Here is a 19,209-nt window from a genome sequence, read left to right as displayed (position 1 = left end):
TCTTGACTGACAGCTGAAGGCTAACTCACAGAGGGGATTAGCTTTGTTTATTTTTATTGCTGAGATTGGGGTTCCCTGGGCGACCTGATCTCCGCCGATCCAGTCTTACTGGCTTCTTCAGGTTCCACAGCGCGAATCATTTGGTTCCAAAATACTTTCTAAGTGTGGGTGGATTGCAATCTGGGTTGTGCCGATCCATCCGGCGGGAATCGCACCTCATTTCCCGCCAGAGACCACACTTAGAAATTATTCAGGAGATTTTCACCCTTTCTCTCTACTTCCTTAATCTACTCCCGTAATCATCTCAAACACCTTATTAATATCAACCTTTAACTTTCTGTACTCGAGGGAATTCAAAGTTTCTGCATGCAACCTGCCCTCATAATTTAACCCTTTTAGCCCTGGCATCATTCCGAACTTCAGCAGAGTTTAAGCTGAGGTTTAGGCCAGAAACTGTGGTAGTGAGGATCATAGAAGCCACTTTTCAGATGAAATGAAATGAATGAAAATTGCTTATTGTCACAAGTAGGCTTCAAATGAAGTTACTGTGAAAAGCCCCTAGTCACCACATTCCGGCGCCTGTTCGGGGAGGTTGGTACGGGAATTGAACCGTGCTGCTGGCCTGCCTTAGTCTGCTTTCAAAGCCAGCGACTTAGCCCTGTGCTAAACAGCCCCACTAATTATAGAATAGCAGAGATGTTGACCTGGCTAACATTTCTATCTCAAACTAACAGCACCAGACTTTCTGGTGATTTATGTTTTTAAAATTCATTTAAGGGATGTGGGCGTCGCTGGTTAGGCCAGCATTTATTGCCCATCCCTAGTTGCCCCTCAGAAGGTGGCCTTCTTGAACGCCACAGTCCTTGAGGTGTAGGTACACCCACTGTGCTATTAGGGAGGGAGTTCCAGGATGTTGCCCCAGTGACAGTGAAGGAGCAGTGATATATTTCCAAGTCAGGGTGGTGAGTGACTTGGAGTGGAGCCTCCAGGTGGTGAGGAGCCCAAGTATCTGCTGCTCTTGTCCTTCTAGATGGTAGTGGTCGTGGGTTTGGAAGGTGTTGTAAGGATCCTTGGTGAGTTACTGCAGTGTCACTGCAGTTTGTTGGTCCTTGCCAAGTCCAGATTCGCTGAGGCATCTGCTTCCAATAATATGAGAGTGACCACATTTCAGAAATAATTAATTGGCTGTGGAGTCCTTTGGGAATTCCTTAGGAAGTAAAAAGGCACTAAACAAAGTTGGTCTTAAAGGTACTTTAAGAGGTGGCACGGTGGCACAGTGGTTAGCACTATTACAACACAGCGCCAGAGACGCGGGGTCAATTCTGACTGTCTGTGTGGAGTTTACACTTTATCCCTGTGACCGCATGGGTTTACTCTGGCTGCTCCAGTTTCCTCCCACAATGCAAAGAAGTGCAGGTTAGGTGGGTCTGTGCGGTTATGGGGCGGGGCTGGGGTCAAGGTGGAGTGCTCTTTCAGAGAGTCAGTGCAGACCCAATGGGCCGAATGGCCTCTTTCTGCACTGTAGAGATTCTATGATTCTATTATTTCACTAATAAGGCCAGAAGTGCGCCATTCGCTAGCGGCAGCTGCCGCCGCTGTCAATGGGAATTCCCACTGAAGGTGCCCCACGCCGCCGGGAAACCCACGGGCAGGAGTGCGCTGCTGTCAGAAACAAGGAAGTCTGCCGCCATGGAGCGGCCGGAGAATTCCAGCCCACGTGATAGCAGAGCATGGAGAGAGATACAGGTCAAGAATTCTTTATCTGACATCCTTGGTGATCGATTGCATTTCAGTCCTGAAATACAGTACAAAGTACAAGAAACAGCAAAGGATGGGTAAAAGATTAAAAAGGAAGGAAAAATTAGAGCATGAAAGAAAGCTAGCCAGAGATATAAAAACAGATAATAAGCGTTTTTAAAAATAATTAAAAATGCAAAGATTAACAAAGTGAGTGTTGGTCCCGAAGGAAGTGAGTCTGGAGAATTAACAATGGAAAATAAGGAGTTGGTAAATGAAATGAACAGGTATTTTGCATCAGTCTTCACCACAATGCTTATCTCTGTGAACCAGAAATGAAGGAAGAGACTTTGGGGGAAGATGTAGCATAAAGGCTTAATTTTGAATGCATAAATATTAGTCCACATCATCCGCAACATGAGATCACATGATAATGAGCATGGTGAGAGATAGTTCAATGTAGAGCATCGTGACTATGTTGTAAATTGTTAGACAGACAGTGTTTGTTAACAGTATCATCTCCAGCCTGATCTGTAAATCCAGGGCCACAAGACCACATGTTGGTCCAAAGACAACAATGCCAGAATGACAGCATTGTAACATGGAGTGGGAAGTGGGGGCTGGGGGATGCAGGGGTATGTGGAAAGAGGTTTGACTGTCAGTCAGTTTAAATTGAATAGTTAGTTTCCCACCTTCCAGCTCCCCACTCCTCCAGGAACAATAGCAACGCACAACTTCTCCCACCAGCTCCGCAGCCCCTTATATTAAAAGTATAACAAATAAAATTTGAAAAATCTCTAAAAACCACTTACCTGTCATTGAGCTGAAGACAGACGTCAAGGAATGTGCCTTCAGCTCATGATGTCAAAGGGGTGTGGCTTCATCAGCAATGCACTTTGCTGTGAGGCCTCTCCAGATATGTTGTTGGACCCACGCTGCACCTGGGAGAGGAAGTTCCTGCTGTGGCCTACAGAAAGAGAACGCCTCCACTTCGCCACTGACTAAAAGATCTGGGCCATTTCAACTCAATTAAAAAATATATGATCCAGTCAGCCCCATAAAACAAGTGTAATTCTGATCCGTGTTGTCTTATTCCATTTTATGATTCAACTCCAAAAATCAAGGGCATGGATCAGCTCAATTTGACTAAGGAAGCAAGGGCACTCTCCAGGAATAATAATCTTTATTATTGTCACATGTAGGCGTACATTAATACTGCAATGAAGTTACTGTGAAAATCCCCTAGTCGCCACATTCCGGCGCCTGTTCGGGTTCACAGAGGGAGAATTCAGAATGTCCAAATTGCCTAACAGCACGTCTTTCAGGATTTGTGGGAGGAAACCGGAGCACCCGGAGGAAACCCACGCAGACACGAGGAGAACGTGTAGACTCCGCACAGACAGTGACCTAAACCGTGAATCGAACCTGGGACCCTGGCGCTATGAAGCAACAGTGTTAACCAATGGGCTACCGTGCCGCCCATAACTGGGGCTCCCAGCAGTGGGAATGATTAGTCCATCTCAGTGGTGGATTAATAATCCCAGTGTCTCAGGGCGGCACGGTGGCACAGTAGCTAGCACTGCTGCCATTCGGCGCTGAGGTCCCCCAAGGCCCTGGGTCACTGTCCGTGAGTTTTCACATTTTCCCCATGTCTGTGTGGGTTTCACCCCCACAACCCAAAGATGTGCAGGTTAGGTGGATTGGCCACGCTAAATTGGAAAAAAAAAATTGGGTACTCTAAATTTATTTAAAACAAATAATCCCAATATCACAGTCTACAAGTGATATTCATACACCATGCTGAATGAACAGTTGGAAAGACCATCTCGACCTGCAATATTCGGCTGGATTCTTCGCCGGCAAGATTCTCCATTGCGCCGGCAACGCACCTACACCCACGGGTTTCCCGGCGGCTAGGGGTGGCCACAATGGGAAATTCCATTGGCAGGTGGCGGGAATGGAGAATCTTGCTGCCGGCGAGGGCGCGCCACCAAGGAAAATGTGGCTGGCGGATCGAAGGATCCCGCCCATTATCCCTGGCCCTCTCCACAGATGCTGCCTGGCCTGCTGAGTATTTCCAGCATGTTTTATTTCGGATTTCCAGCATCCGCAGTATTTTGCTTTTGTCCAGTTGGAAAGAAGAGGTTTGTTACCTGGCAGTCAGGTGTTGTAGATGGTGTTCTGGATCTCTGCATTCCCTTCATTTCCTGAAAAAAAGTCACAACAGCATAATGCGCAGAATATTAACTTCCCAACACTATATTATGAATTTCATGCAATTCGATGTAATAAACAGTTTTTTGACAAGACATTCTTCCTCCATTTTGGCAAAAGAATACCCTTTCCCTCCCATATTCATCCGGTAATTTATTTGACTAAGGAGAATAGTTTCCAGAACATGTGGGAACGGCTGCAGTCCAGATGATTTTCTGTACCTTGCAGCTTTGTACTGTAGTTACTGCAAAGTTCGTTAACACGCCGCAATCGGAAGTCCTTCAATCTGCTGGTCCTTCACAGCTGGGGGCCAAAATCAAACGCTGTGAGAAGCAGCACAAAAAGAGAGACATACGTGCAAGGCGGCACGGTAGCACAGTGGTTAGCACTGCTGCCTCACAGCTCCAGGCTTCCAGGTTCAATTCCGGCCTCGGGTGGCTGTGTGGAGTTTGCACTTTTTCCCTGTGTCTGCATGGGTTTCCTCCGGGTGCTCCGGTTTCCTCTCACAGTCCAAACTGCGGATTAGATAGATCGGCTATGCTAAATTGCCCTTTAGTGTCCAAAAAATTAACTGGTGTTACTGGGTTACGGGGATAGGGTGGAGGCGTGGGTTTAAGTAGGGGCTCTTTCCAAGAGCTGGTGCAGCCCCGATGGGCCAAATGGCCTCCTTCTGCACTGTAGATGATCTATGATCTATGACAGAGTCGGCAACCACAGACAGTGAGCAAAGGAAGATGATTGTATTTTGGCTGCAGAATGGACACGTGGCTAACATATTTGTGAAGTGGTCATTTTGGTTCCTGTCGGTTCGAGCGTATAATGCAGGGACATTCCCTTAACGGTCAACATCACATCAGTTAGATGATTGGTTTGAATCAGACTGCTGCAGTCTTGATTGGAAGTTGGAGTCTTATAAACAGAGGGTGAAATCCTGAATTGTATCATTTCCATTCAGTCTTGGGTTACAAAAAATCCAAGTTTTCTCACCATCCCTACATCACTGCACATTCTATTCTAAAGTGGGTCCTGTCACAATGCTGCTCTCAGCTTGCTGATCTCACTGTGTTTTTACAGCAGGTGCTGCCTTAACAATGCCATTTTATGTTGACCAGTCATGCAGTTAATAGTAATGTTGCAAAACAGAATACAGACACAACAAGCTTTCTTCTGTGCTGTGAACATCTGTGGTTTCAGGATAATGAACACATTGTGCAGTGTATCAAGACAGTGAAGAATCACCTGTTTCCCCACAGCGCCAGAGAAAACAGACACCATACTATCGTCAGAGAGAATACTGTCAGTATGTTAATACCATCACGTCACTGAGCCAGTGCCTGCCCAAATCTATGCAGCTAACACAAACACAGAACTGGCATGGCCATGTGCAGTCTGAATCCTCACCGTTTGACCAGGTATTAGAGGGCTAGGTCTGTGGGCATCGCGATCGTAGTGCAGTTTGCTTCTCAATCTGCATTGCATAGGTCATCATTCACATTGGTTTCAAGTTTGGGCTGCAGCGGAGTCTTAGCAGCAGGAAAAGAGTCATTTTGCTGACGAGGGCGGGTCCTGTCGTGGTAGATTTCTCATTTTTCTAGAAGATGCTTGGCTCAGTGAGCTGCCCATTCCACCAGACCATTCGACTGTGGACACAGGGGGCTGCTCGTGATATGCTCAAAGTCCCATGTGTGTGCAAAGTTCTGAAATTCCATGGAGACAAGCTGGTGAACGCAGTCTGTCACGAGTCTCTGCGGGATGTGTGGCAGAGTGTCTCTTGAGCTTGATAATGATTGTGGTACTTGTCATGTTTGGCATGTAGTCGAGATCAAACCACCCAGAATACGAATCAACTAGGGCTAAATAGAACAAAGAAAATTACAGCACAGGAACAGGCCCTTCGGCCCTCCCAGCCTGCGCCGATCCAGATCCTTTATCTAAACCTGTCTTCTATTTTCCAAGGATCTACTTCCCTCTGTTCCCCGCCCGTTCATATATCTGTCTAGGTGCATCTTAAATGATGCTATCTTGCCCGCCTCTACCACCTCCGCTGGCAAAGCGTTCCAGGCACCCACCACCCTCTGCGTAAAAAACATTCCACGCACATCTCCCTTAAACTTTCCCCCACTCACCTTGAAATCGTGACCCCTTGTAATTGACATCCCCACTTTTGGAAAAAGCTTGCTGCTATCCACCCTGTCCATACCTCTCATAATTTTGTTGACCTCAATCAGGTCCCCCCTCAACCTCCGTCTTTCCAACGAAAACAATCCTAATCTACTCAACCTTTCTTCATAGCTAGCACCCTCCATACCAGGCAACATCTTGGTGAACCTCCTCTGTACCCTCTCTAAAGCATCCACATCCTTCTGGTAATGTGGCGACCAGAACTGCACGCAGTATTCCAAATGTGGCCTAACCAAAGTCCTATACAACTGTAACATGACCTGCCGACTCTTGTACTCAATACCCCGTCCGATGAAGGCAAGCATGCTGTATGCCTTCTTGACCACTCTATCGACCTGCGTTGCCACCTTCAGGGTACAATGGACCTGAACTCCCAGATCTCTCTGTACATCAATTTTCCCCAGGACTCTTCCATTGACCGTATAGTCTGCTCTTGAATTGGATCTTCCAAAATGCATCACCTCGCATTTGCCTGGAATGAACTCCATCTGCCATTTCTCTGCCCAACTCTCCAATCTATCTATATTTTGCTGTATTCTCTGACAGTCCTCCTCGCTATCTGCAACTCCACCAATCTTAGTATCATCTGCAAACTTGCTAATCAGACTACCTATACCTTCGTCCAGATCATTTATGTGTTTCACAAATAACAGTGGTCCGAGCACGGATCCCTGTGGAACACCACTAGTCACCTTTCTCCATTTTAAGACACTCCCTCCCACCACTACTCTGTCTCCAGTTGCCCAGCCAGTTCTTTATCCACCTAGCTAGTACACCCTGAACTCCATACGACTTCACTTTTTCAATCAGCCTGCTATGGGAAACTTTATCAAACGCCTTACTGAAGTCCATGTATATGATATCTACAGCCATTCCCTCATCAATTAACTTTGTCACTTCCTCAAAGAATTCTATTAGGTTTGTAAGACATGACCTTCCCTGCACAAAACCAAGCTGCCTATCACTGATAAGTCTATTTTCTTCCAAATGTGAATAGATCCTATCCCTCAGTATCTTCTCCAACAGTTTGCCTACCACGTCAAGCTCTCAGGTCTATAATTCCCTGGATTATCCCTGCTACCCTTCTTAAACAAAGGGACAACATTAGCAATTCTCCAGTCCTCTGGGACCTCACCCGTGCTCAAGGATGCTGCAAAGATATCTGTTAGGCCCCAGCTATTTCGTCCCTCGCTTCCCTCAGTAACCTGGGATAGATCCCATCCGGACCTGGGGACTTGTCCACCTTAATGCCTTTTAGAATACCCCAAACTTCCCCCTTCCTTATGCCGACTTGACCTAGAGTATTTAAACATCCATCCCTAGCCTCAACATCCGTCATGTCCCTCTCCTTGGTGAATACCGATGCATAATACTCATTAAGAATCTCACCCATTTCCTCTGACTCCACGCATAAATTCCCTCTTTTGTCTTTGAGTGGGCCAATCCTTTCTCTAGTTACCCTCTTGCTCCTTGTATACAAATAAAAGGCATTGGGATTTTCCTTAACCCTGTTAGCCAAAGATATTTCATGACCCCTTTTAGCCCTCTTTATTGCGCGTTTGAGATTTGTCCTACTTTCCCGATATTCCTCCAAAGCTTCATCAGTTTTAAGTCGCCTAGATCTTATGTTTAGCTGGGGCTGTTTAGCACAGGGCTAAATCGCTGGCTTTGAAAGCAGACCAAGGCAGGCCAGCAGCATGGTTCGATTCCCATAACAGCCTCCCTGAACAGGCGCCGGAATGTGGCGACTAGGGGCTTTTCACAGTAACTTCATTTGAAGCCTACTTGTGACAATAAGCGATTTTCATTTCATTTTTCATGTATGCTTCCTTTTTCATCTTAGCTAGTCTCACAATTCCACCCGTCATCCATGGTTCCCTAATCTTGCCATTTCTATCCCTCATTTTCACAGGGACATGTCTGTCCTGCACTCTAATCAACCTTTCCTTAAAAGACTCCCACATTTCAAATGTGGATTTACCCTTAAACAGCTGCTCCCAATCCACATTCCCTAGCTCCTGCTGAATTTTGTTATACTTGGCCTTTCCCTAATTTAGCACTCTTCCTTTAGGACCATTCTCGTCTTTGTCCATGAGTATTCCAAAACTGACGGAATTGTGATCGCTATTCCCAAAGTAATCACCGACTGAAACTTCAACCACCTGGCCGGGATCATTCCCCAATACCAGGTCCAGTATGGCCCCTTCCCGAGTTGGACTATTTACATACTGCTCTAAAAAACTCTCCTGGATGCTCCTTACAAATTCTGCTCCATCTACGCCTCCAACACTACATGAGTCCCATTCAATGTTGGGGAAGTTAAAATCTCCCATCACGACCACCCTATTGCTCCTACAGTTTTCTATAATCTGTCTATATATTTGTACCTCTACTTCACGCTCGCTTTTGGGAGGCCTGTAGAAAAGTCCCAACAATGTTGCTGCACCCTTCCTATTTCTTAGCTCTACCCATATTGCCTCAGTGCTCGAATCCTCCATCATGCCCTCCTTAATCACAGCTGTGATATCATCTCTGACCAGTAATGCAACTCCTCCACCCCTTTTACCTCCCTCTCTATCCCTCCTGAAGCATCTATACCCTGGGATATTTAGTTGCCAGTCTTGCCCTTCCCTCAACCAAGTCTCAGTAATACCAATAACATCATATTCCCAGGTACTAATCCATCCCTAAGTTCATCTGCCTTACCTGCTACACTTCTCGCATTGAAACAAATGCACCTCAGACCACCTGTCCCTTTGCGTTCATCATCTCTTCCCTGTCTACTCTTCCCCTTAGTCACATTGAGTTTATTATCTAGTACCTTACTGGCTTTAGTTGCTGCCTCTTTACTGACCTCTAACTTCCTAATCTGGTTCCCATCCCCCTGCCACATTAGTTTAAAACCTCCCCAACAGTGTTAGCAAAAGCACCCCCTAGGACATTGGTTCCAGTCCTGCCCAGGTGTAGACCATCCAATTTGTAATGGTCCCACCGCCCCCAGAACCGGTTCCAATGTCCCAAAAATCTGAACCCCTCCCTCCTGCACCATCTCTCAAGCCACGTATTCATTCTGACTATTCTTGAATTTCTACTCTGACTGTCTCGTGGCATTGGTAGCAATCCTGAGATTACTACCTTTGAGGTCCTACTTTTTAACGTATCTCCTAACTCCCTAAATTCTGATTGTAGGACCTCATCTCGTTTTTTACCTATATCGTTGGTGCCTATATGCACCACGACAACTGGCTGTTCACCCTCCCCCTTCAATATGTCCTGTAGCCGATCTGAGACCTCCCTGACCCGTGCACTCGGGAGGCAACATACCATTCGGGAGTCTCGTATTCGACCACAGAAACGCCTGTCTACTCCCCTTACGATTGAATCCCCTATGACTATAGCCCTGCCAGTCTTTTTCCCGCCCTTCTGTGCAGCAGAGCCAGCCACGGTGCCATGAGCCTGGCTACTGCTGCCTCCCCCTGGTGAGTCATCTCCCCCAACAGTATCCAAAACGGTATACCTGTTTTGGAGGGAGATGACCACAGGGGACACCTGCACTGCCTTCCTGCTCTTTCTCTGCCTTTTGGTCACCCATTCCCTGTCTCCCTTACTAATCCTAATCTGCGGTGTGACCAGCTCACTGAACGTGCTATCCACAACCTCCTCAGCATCGCGGATGCTCCAAAGTGAGTCTATCCGCAGCTCCAGAGCGGTCATGCGGTCTAACAGGAGCTGCAGGTGGACACACTTCCCGCACATGAAGGAGTCAGGGGCATCGGCCGTGTCCCTGAACTCCCACATTGAGCCAGAGGAGCATAACACGGGTCTGGGATCTCCTGCCATTTTTACACTCCCAAGAGTAAGTTAAAAAATTTACTCCCTTTTTCAGCAAGCACTAACTCAGCAACCACTGCGCCCCACACGATAACACCTCGGGGAAAATAAAAACTACTTACCAATCACAGCCAATCACTTACCTGCAGGCTGTGACGTCACGGTTCAACTTCTTTCTACTTCTACCTGCCCTCGAGTCTCCCTCTTTATCTTTACTCGGCTGGGATCCTTACAGTGATTGTCTTCTTTTTTTTTTTGGTTAGAGGAGGAGGTAGGGAGGGAAACAGAAGTGTTTCGGGTTTAACTGTCACTTGACAACAGCTCCTCTACAAACCACCTTTTGGATGCAGTGACCGCAATGCACGGATGCCAATTTTCCCCACAACAGCCAATCAGCAGCTCTGCTCTACTGCCCTCTGCTTGATACAGCTTGAGTGCATCGCATCTGGAGATTTCACTTTCCATGTCTGTGTACATGGAGGGCCAATATAGTGATTCCTTGGCCCTATATCTGGTTGATTCCATACCAGGGTGCCCTTGGTGAAGTTGTTCGGTGTGGTATTTTTGAAGAACAGTAAGGATGACGAATCGCTGGTGGTGAAGAACGTGCAGTGCTCATGTGGACATTCCCTTGAGGAATCTGGCCAGCACTTCATGATGCCATTGTGTAACTGTCAGCATGCGATATCTGCCTATAAGTCACCTTTGAACTCCTGATGTTGACAAGAGGACAGCATCTTAATTGTCATGATGTCGATGTCTTCTGCATGATCTGCCTGGTCTGAAGTAGATAGGAAGGCTCTGGAGAGGGCATTAGCCAAGTACAGCTCTTTACCACATTTTGGATTGGATTTATTGTCACGTGCACGGAGGAATAGTGAAAAGTATTGTTCTGCGTACAGTCCAAACAGATCATTCAATACATGAAAAACATAGGACATACAATAAATACACAATGTAAATACATAGACACAGACATTGGGTGAAGCGTTTGGAATGTAGTACTACTCAATAGGGAAGATGTGTGGAGAGATCAGTTCAGTCCATAAGAGGGTCCTTTAGGAGTCTGGTAACAGCGGGGAAGAAGCTGTTTCTAATAATAATAATAATAATAATAATAATAATAATAATAATAATAATAATCGCTCATTGTCACAAGTAGTCTTATTGTCTTCAATGAAGTTACTGTGAAAAGCCCCTAGTCGCCACATTCCGGCGCCTGTTCGGGGAGGCCGGTACGGGAATTGAACCCGCGCTGCTGGCCTTGTTCTGCATTACAAGCCACCTGTTTAGCCCGTGGTGCTAAACCAGCCCCCCGAGTGCTGCTTGACTGCAGTATTCATGACCCTCTCAGCTATCCGTTCATCCAGAATGAAGCAGCCCACTTCATTGGCATCACATCCACCACCTTCAATGCGCACTCACTGCCTTTATCACTAACACACAGTAGCAGCCGTGTGTACCATCTACAAGATGCACTGCAAGAACTCGACTGAGGTTCCTTCAACAGCATCTTCCAAACCCACAAGCTCTAACACTTCGACAAGGGCAGCAGATACATGGGAACACCAAGGTCTCTTAAGTTCCTCTCCAAGCCACACACCATCCTGAATTGGAAATATTTCGCCATTCCTTTAATGTCACTGGTTTAAAATCCTGGAACTCCCTCCCTAACAGCACAGTGGGTGTACCTACACACATGGACTGCAGCGGTTCAAAAAGGCAGCTCACCACCACCTTCTCAAGGGCAATTAGGGACAAGCAATAAATGCTGGCCCAGCCAGTGATTCTCACATCCCATCAAAGAATACATTTTAAAAATACTCTTTAATATCAGGTTTTCTTAACGAAAACACTGATGGCTAAATATATAACCTATTTTGTTAAACGACCGCTTTGCTGTTCCATACCTGTTCCTTTTGGTAAAGCAGCTGGTGCTCCTGTCGCAGTATATTTTCATAACACATGGAATAAGTCTCAAAGTTAGAGCGTTCTCTTCCCATTACATCACAGGCGAGAGTCATAAGGCAGTCTTTTAAATGATCCTTGCTGAAAGTAATCTGTCAAAATCACCAAATCATTATCATACACATCAGAGCCATGCTTTATAGAATTATCACTGTAAACTTTGCTTTCTGACATAAGATTTTTAACTTCTATTTCCCCCCATCCCAATCCATAGATAAGAAGTAAGATGACAATTCTACTAATGATGTTCATCTCCTTCAGTCATCACTAATCCCCAGCGAATTTTCTAAACTCTATCTAATTTAGATACTTTTGCCAGACTCCCAGTGGTATTTCTGTTTTTGACAGGCTTGGCTAGATGGAAAATTACTGCTGCCAACCTCAATCGCCAGCCACAGGGAGACAGTGTAATAGCCCGCACGGGCGATTCTCCGCAGCCCCGCGCTGAAATCACGTTCGGCGTGGGGGCAGAGAATCCAATTTCATGCCAAAATCGGGCCCGCCGCCGGTCCGCCGATTCTCCGGGGCCCAAGAATCGGCATGATCGCGGAGTACGGCTCACGGCTGGGGGCCCATTGACAGAGGCTAGCCCAGCGATCCTCCGCTCCCGGCCGGCCGAGTTTCCGACAGAGTGGAACTAATCACCTATTGCCGGTTGGGATGCTAGCATGGCGGCTGCGGACTCAGTCTGCGGCCGCCCTGGTGGGGGACGGGGGATCGGACACTGGGGGGGGGGGGCTTTATTAGCGGCCGGGTTAAAATCTGCGTGGACAGATCTTCGGACGCGCAGCCGATCGGGGGATTCTAAGTCTTCAGTCTGCCTCCGCGTTCTGAGTCTGCCATGGCACTCGGCATGGCCGCTGGAGGCCACCGGCGTGCGCCTACGCAGACTCAAAACCGGAAGTGCGAGGACCCATATCCGCAGCTAAATCTCTGTGAATTACTCTGGGTTCCTGATAGCCCCCCTGTGGGGCATTGAATTAGCTGATCTTTTTTGCAGGAATCACCAGAGTAAAGCTCCAGCCTTTTTACGCCGGCGTGGGGACATAGTCCCATTTTGGGAGAATCTAGCCCGGGGTCTATGGGGTGGGAATGATCATCTTTCCCGTGGTCCTTACGGAATACAAGCTCCCTCGCTAGGGACGGGGAATTTCTATTAACTTCTACATAAAAGGTTGGCCAAGGTAATGCACAGTCCAGAGAGAAACCCAGTAGGGGTCTACTGGGCCGTGTATATATTGTGCTGTAAATATCAACTTTGTTCCTTTATTTTTACTCGGTTTGGACTCCTCGTGTCCCTATTAAAGGCAGCAGGAACGGATTTTTTAAAAATCTATTGACAGGGATTACCTTCCAAAATGTAAGTAGCCTCCTGGCCACTGCAACAGTGAAAGGCAGGGACACACTGGCATCTCACAAGGTATTTGGTACCTCCAGCTCTCTTCTGGCACTACAGTGAGTGGGGGAAGCGGGGTTAGACATAGGAGCGGAAGTAAGGCCATTCAGCCCATCAAGTCCACTCCACCATTCAATCATGGCTGATTTCAACTCCATTTACCCGCTCTCTCTCCATAGCCCTTAATTCCTTGAGAAATCAAGAATTTATCAACTTTTGTCTTAAAGACACTCAACATCCAGGCCTCCACCGCCCTCTGTGGCAATGAATTCCACAGACCCACCACTCTCTGGCTGAAGAAATTTCTCTTCATCTCTGTTCTAAAGTGACTCCCTTTTATTCTAAGACTGTGCCCCCGGGTCCTAGTCTCCCCTGCTAATGGAAACAACTTCCCTACGTCCACCCTATCTAAGCCATTCATTATCTTGTAAGTTTCTATTAGATCTCCCCTCAACCTCCTAAACTCCAATGAATATAACCCCAGGATCCTCAGACGTTCATTGTATGTTAGGCCTACCATTCCTAGGATCATCCGTGTGAATCTCCGCTGGACCCGCTCCAGTGCCAGTATGTCCTCCCTGAGGTGTGGGGCCCAAATTTGCTCACAGTATTCTAAATGGGGCCTAACTAGTGCTTTATAAAGCTTCAGAAGTACATCCCTGCTTTTATATTCCAAGCCTCTTGAGATGAATGACAGCATTGCATTTGCTTTCTTAATTACGGACTCAACCTGCAAGTTTACCTTTAGAGAATCCTGGACTAGGACTCCCAAGTCCCTTCGCACTTCAGCATTATGAATTTTGTCACCGTTTAGAAAATAGTCCATGCCTCTATTCTTTTTTCCAAAGTGCAAGACCTCGCACTTGCCCACGTTGAATTTCATCAGCCATTTCTTGGACCACTCTCCTAAACTGTCTAAGTCTTTCTGCAGCCTCCCCACCTCCTCCATACTACATGCCCCTCCATCTATCTTTGTATCATCGGCAGCGTGTGATGGATGTTGCTGGTTTACCTTCAGCAATGCCTCTTACGGTTTGATGTAACTGCAGACAATGGTGGAAACTTTCGTCTAACCCGTCCATTGGGAAACTGATGGGAATTAGGTGCAAAGCTGGTTTCGTATACTGCCTGATTTTACTCTCCACTGACGGTCAGTGGATGGGCGTAAAGCTGACACTCCAGCTGATCCCGTGGGGTTCCCTCCTTGGGTTAAAAGTAACTCCCAGTGACTATGCGTTATGGACAGACTCCCATTCACCCAAGCTGGAGCTCTCCCAACATCCAGACAAGTACAGCTGAATCCCAATGAACAGAAAAAAACATTCAAATTTATTTTTTCCTTTGGAATAGCCACAGATTACAAATGAAAAAGAGCATAGGCGATATTTACAGAATTATAAAATTGCTGTCTCTAACCATCAGAACTAAGGATATACATTTTAGCATTTCTTTTAAAATTTATTGGGGTGTGGACATCACTGGCTGGGCCAGCATTTGTTGCCCATTCCTAATTGACCCTTGAACTCAGTGACTTGCTAGGCCATTTCAGAGAGCATTCAAGTGTCAACCCCATTGCTGAGGATCTGGAGTCACCTGGAGAGAACAGGTAAGGGCAGCAGATTTCCTTCCCTAAAGTACATTATTAAACCAGATGGGTGTTAACGACAGTCAACAATGGTTTCATGGTCACCTTTAGACTTTTACCTCCAGGTTTTATTGAATTGAAATGTTGCCATCTGCTCTGGTGGGATTCAAACCCAGGGACGGAGCATGACCCTGGGATTACGAGTCCAGTGACAATAACACCACTACCTCCCACAACAGCTTCATTATTCAAGTAACAACCTTGTTAATTGAATCCTACTGTCGACAATGATTCAAATATCAAACATTTGATAACACATTTGTGAGTTTATTTGGAGTTCTTGAACTGCTAGCAGACTGAACTAGTCCCATACCTCTTCATCGGTCTCTTGTGAATGTTCCTTCAATTGCTGAACAAAGCTTTCAACAATCTGAGGCCTCACTATCAAGAAGTTTTCTGTCATGACTGAATGTTTCCAAACGTCTGGGGGAAAGAGGAATTTCAAGTGTAAGTTGCATTTTAATCCCCCTTTGTCGTCGCTGTATTTGAAACATTTTCGCGATTCAATAGTTAGGGCCACAGACAGATGCTTCTGAGGGACCCATACAAACCAGACTGGTTGTACCCAGGCAGAGCTGGGCCCAATGGCCTTGCGGGGGCTTTTGCTAGTTCTGTTGGGGAGTAATTAAACCTGTGTGGCGGCAGGATGGGATCCCAGGAGTAGGATCAGATGGGTCAATTCAGATCAGGAAAACAGAGGTAGAACATTACCTACAGATGTAGACAATGTTGTGATAGACTTGGAATTACACGAGAAGCAAAATTTTAAAAGTGACCAGCAAGGGAAATTGACAGGGTTAAACTTTTTATACTTCAATGCAAGGAGTATTACAAACAAGATAGATGAGTTTTAAAAATAAATTTAGAGTACCCAATTATTTTTTTTCCAATTAAGGGGCAATTTAGTGTGGCCAATCCACCTGAACTGCATATCTTTGGGTTGCGTGGGGTGAAACCCACGCAGGCACGGGGAGAATGTGCAAACTCCACACGGACAGTGACGCAGGGCCGGGATTCGAACTCGGGTCCTCGAGTCCCAGTGCTAACCACTGCGTCGCGTGCCGCCCAAGATACATGAGTTAAGGGCACAGGTAGACATATGGCAGCAGGATGTCATTGCTATAACGGAAACGTGGCTATAGGAAGGGCAGGACTGGCAGCTCAACATTCCGAGTTATAGAGTCTTCTGACACAATAGAGTGGGAGATAAAAAAAAGAGAGGGAATAGCACCAATGGTTAAAGAATCAATTCCAGTTGTGAGAAGGGATGATATACTAAATGGGTCAACAAACAAGGCTTTATTGGTTGAGCTTAGAAATAAAGAAGGGGCAGTCACACTACTGGGAATATACTACAGACCCCCAAATAGTGAAAGGGAGATAGAAGATCAAATATGTAGGCAAATTTCTGCCTGTAAGAACGAGGGCAATAATAGTGGGAGACTTTAACTATCCTAATATCAACTGGGATTCAAACAATATAAGGGGCACTGAGGAAGCAAAATTCATGCAGTGTGTCCAGGAAAAAGTTTTCAACCAATTAGTGGACAAGGATAAGAGTGGTCCGAGGATGAATGTGCTAAATTGGGGGAAGGCTAATTATAACAATATTAGGCGGGAACTGAAGAACATAGATTGGGGGCGGATGTTTGAGGGCAAATCAACATCTGACATGTGGGAGGCTTTCAAGTGTCAGTTGAAAGGAATACAGGACAGGCATGTTCCTGTGAGGAAGAAAGATAAATACGGCAATTTTCGGGAACCTTGGATGACGAGTGATATTGTAGGCCTCGTCAAAAAGAAAAAGGAGGCATTTGTCAGGGCTAAAAGGCTGGGAACAGACGAAGCCTGTGTGGCATATAAGGAAAGTAGGAAGGAACTTAAGCAAGGAGTCAGGAGGGCTAGAAGGGGTCATGAAAAGTCATTGGCAAATAGGGTTAAGGAAAATCCCAAGGCTTTTTACACGTACATAAAAAGCAAGAGGGTAGCCAGGGAAAGGGTTGGCCCACTGAAGGATAGGCAAGGGAATCTATGTGTGGAGCCAGAGGAAATGGGCGAGGTACTAAATGAATACTTTGCATCAGTATTCACCAAAGAGAAGGAATTGGTAGATGTTGAGTCTGGAGAAGGGGGTGTAGATAGCCTGGGTCACATTGTGATCCAAAAAGACGAGGTGTTGGGTGTCTTAAAAAATATTAAGGTAGATAAGTCCCCAGGGCCTGATGGGATCTACCCCAGAATACTGAAGGAGGCTGGAGTGGAAATTGCTGAGGCCTTGACAGAAATATTTGGATCCTCGCTGTCTTCAGGGGATGTCCCGGAGGACTGGAGAATAGCCAATGTTGTTCCTCTGTTTAAGAAGGGTAGCAAGGATAATCCCGGGAACTACAGGCCGGTGAGCCTTACTTCAGTGGTAGGGAAATTACTGGAGAGAATTCTTCGAGACAGGATCTACTCCCATTTGGAAGCAAATGGACGTATTAGTGAGAGGCAGCACGGTTTTGTGAAGGGGAGGTCGTGTCTCACTAACTTGATAGAGTTTTTCGAGGAGGTCACCAAGATGATTGATGCAGGTAGGGCAGTGGATGTTGTCTATATGGACTTCAGTAAGGCCTTTGACAAGGTCCCTCATGGTAGACTAGTACAAAAGGTGAAGTCACACGGGATCAGGGGTGAACTGGCAAGGTGGATACAGAACTGGCTAGGCCATAGAAGGCAGAGGGTAGCAATGGAGGGATGCTTTTCTAATTGGAGGGCTGTGACCAGTGGTGTTCCACAGGGATCAGTGCTGGGACCTTTGCTCTTTGTAGTATATATAAATGATTTGGAGGAAAATGTAACTGGTCTGATTAGTAAGTTTGCAGATGACACAAAGGTTGGTGGAATTGCGGATAGCGATGAGGACTGTCTGAGGATACAGCAGGATTTAGATTGTCTGGAGACTTGGGCGGAGAGATGGCAGATGGAGTTTAATCCGGACAAATGTGAGGTAATGCATTTTGGAAGGGCTAATGCAGGTAGGGAATATACAGTGAATGGTAGAACCCTCAAGAGTATTGAAAGTCAAAGAGATCTAGGAGTACAGGTCCACAGGTCATTGAAAGGGGCAACACCGGTGGAGAAGGTAGTCAAGAAGGCATACGGCATGCTTGCCTTCATTGGCCGGGGCATTGAGTATAAGAATTGGCAAGTCATGTTGCAGCTGTATTGAACCATAGTTAGGCCACACTTGGAGTATAGTGTTCAATTCTGGTCGCCACACTACCAGAAGGATGTGGAGGCTTTAGAGAGGGTGCAGAAGAGATTTACCAGAATGTTGCCTGGTATGGAGGGCATAAGCTATGAGGAGCGATTGAATAAACTCGGTTTGTTCTCACTGGAACGAAGGAGGTTGAGGGGCGACCTGATAGAGGTATACAAAATTATGAGGGGCATAGACAGAGTGGATAGTCAGAGGCTTTTCCCCAGGGTAGAGGGGTCAATTACTAGGGGGCATAGGTTTAAGGTGACAGGGGCAAGGTTTAGAGTAGATGTAAGAGGCAAGTTTTTTACGCAGAGGGTAGTGGGTGCCTGGAACTCACTACCGGAGGAGGTAGTGGAAGCAGGGACGATAGGGACATTTAAGGGGCATCTTGACAAATATATGAATAGGATGGGAATAGAAGGATACGGACCCAGGAAGTGTAGAAGATTGTAGTTTAGTCGGGCAGTATGGTCGGCACGGGCTTGGAGGGCCGAAGGGCCTGTTCCTGTGCTGTACATTTCTCTGTTCTTTGTTCTTTGTTCTAGTGACAAACCCAATGAGAATGGGGACAGTGATCCAGTTCAAAGGTGATTTAGTCTGATTCCTGGGCATACAGAGCATCCGTTACTGCTCGGATGCACCTGTGGCGGGTGGCAGTGATATGCTGCACAGGACGCCACGCGAGCCATGGAATGACCCGGTGGCATAAGGCATTTAGATCTTCAGCCACTGGTAGCAGGTGCCCTCCTCCTCCACAGGGTGCCATGTCCACGAGTGTTTGCACAGGTGCCACACTGTCTCTCTGTTGAGAAAAAGTCCTCTTCAGCATATGCTATCTATCAGCTTATGGAAGGACCAACTACACCTTGGGCTGTCGCTGGCCTCCGCTTCTGGCCCCCTGCGGGTCTTGATGGGCAGACCAGCAGATTTTGAAATTTTACAGCTTTTCCTTTGTTTTCGTTATCACAGGAAGACGTCTCCCAGGACTAGTTG

The 19,209-nt window shown here is 46.6% G+C and overlaps 1 protein-coding gene across 1 annotated transcript in view; it reads right to left on the bottom strand.

Moving 5' to 3' along the window:
- LOC140411021 (uncharacterized) overlaps positions 1–19,209 on the bottom strand; it is a 399,297-nt gene that overhangs the window by 115,460 nt on the left and 264,628 nt on the right. Inside the window, exons 37-39 of the mRNA XM_072499979.1 lie at positions 15,286–15,395; positions 11,874–12,023; positions 3,891–3,944 (exon numbers count right to left, since the gene is read on the bottom strand). Coding sequence (XP_072356080.1) covers positions 3,891–3,944; positions 11,874–12,023; positions 15,286–15,395 — 314 coding nt within the window. The remainder of the gene's footprint in view (positions 1–3,890; positions 3,945–11,873; positions 12,024–15,285; positions 15,396–19,209) is intronic.

The sequence above is a fragment of the Scyliorhinus torazame genome, chromosome 4 (assembly GCF_047496885.1).
Source record: "Scyliorhinus torazame isolate Kashiwa2021f chromosome 4, sScyTor2.1, whole genome shotgun sequence".
NCBI classification, from domain to species: Eukaryota; Metazoa; Chordata; class Chondrichthyes; order Carcharhiniformes; family Scyliorhinidae; genus Scyliorhinus; species Scyliorhinus torazame.
The sequence above is the reverse complement of the archived record's forward strand: the minus strand, read 5'-3'. Positions and strand labels throughout refer to the sequence as shown.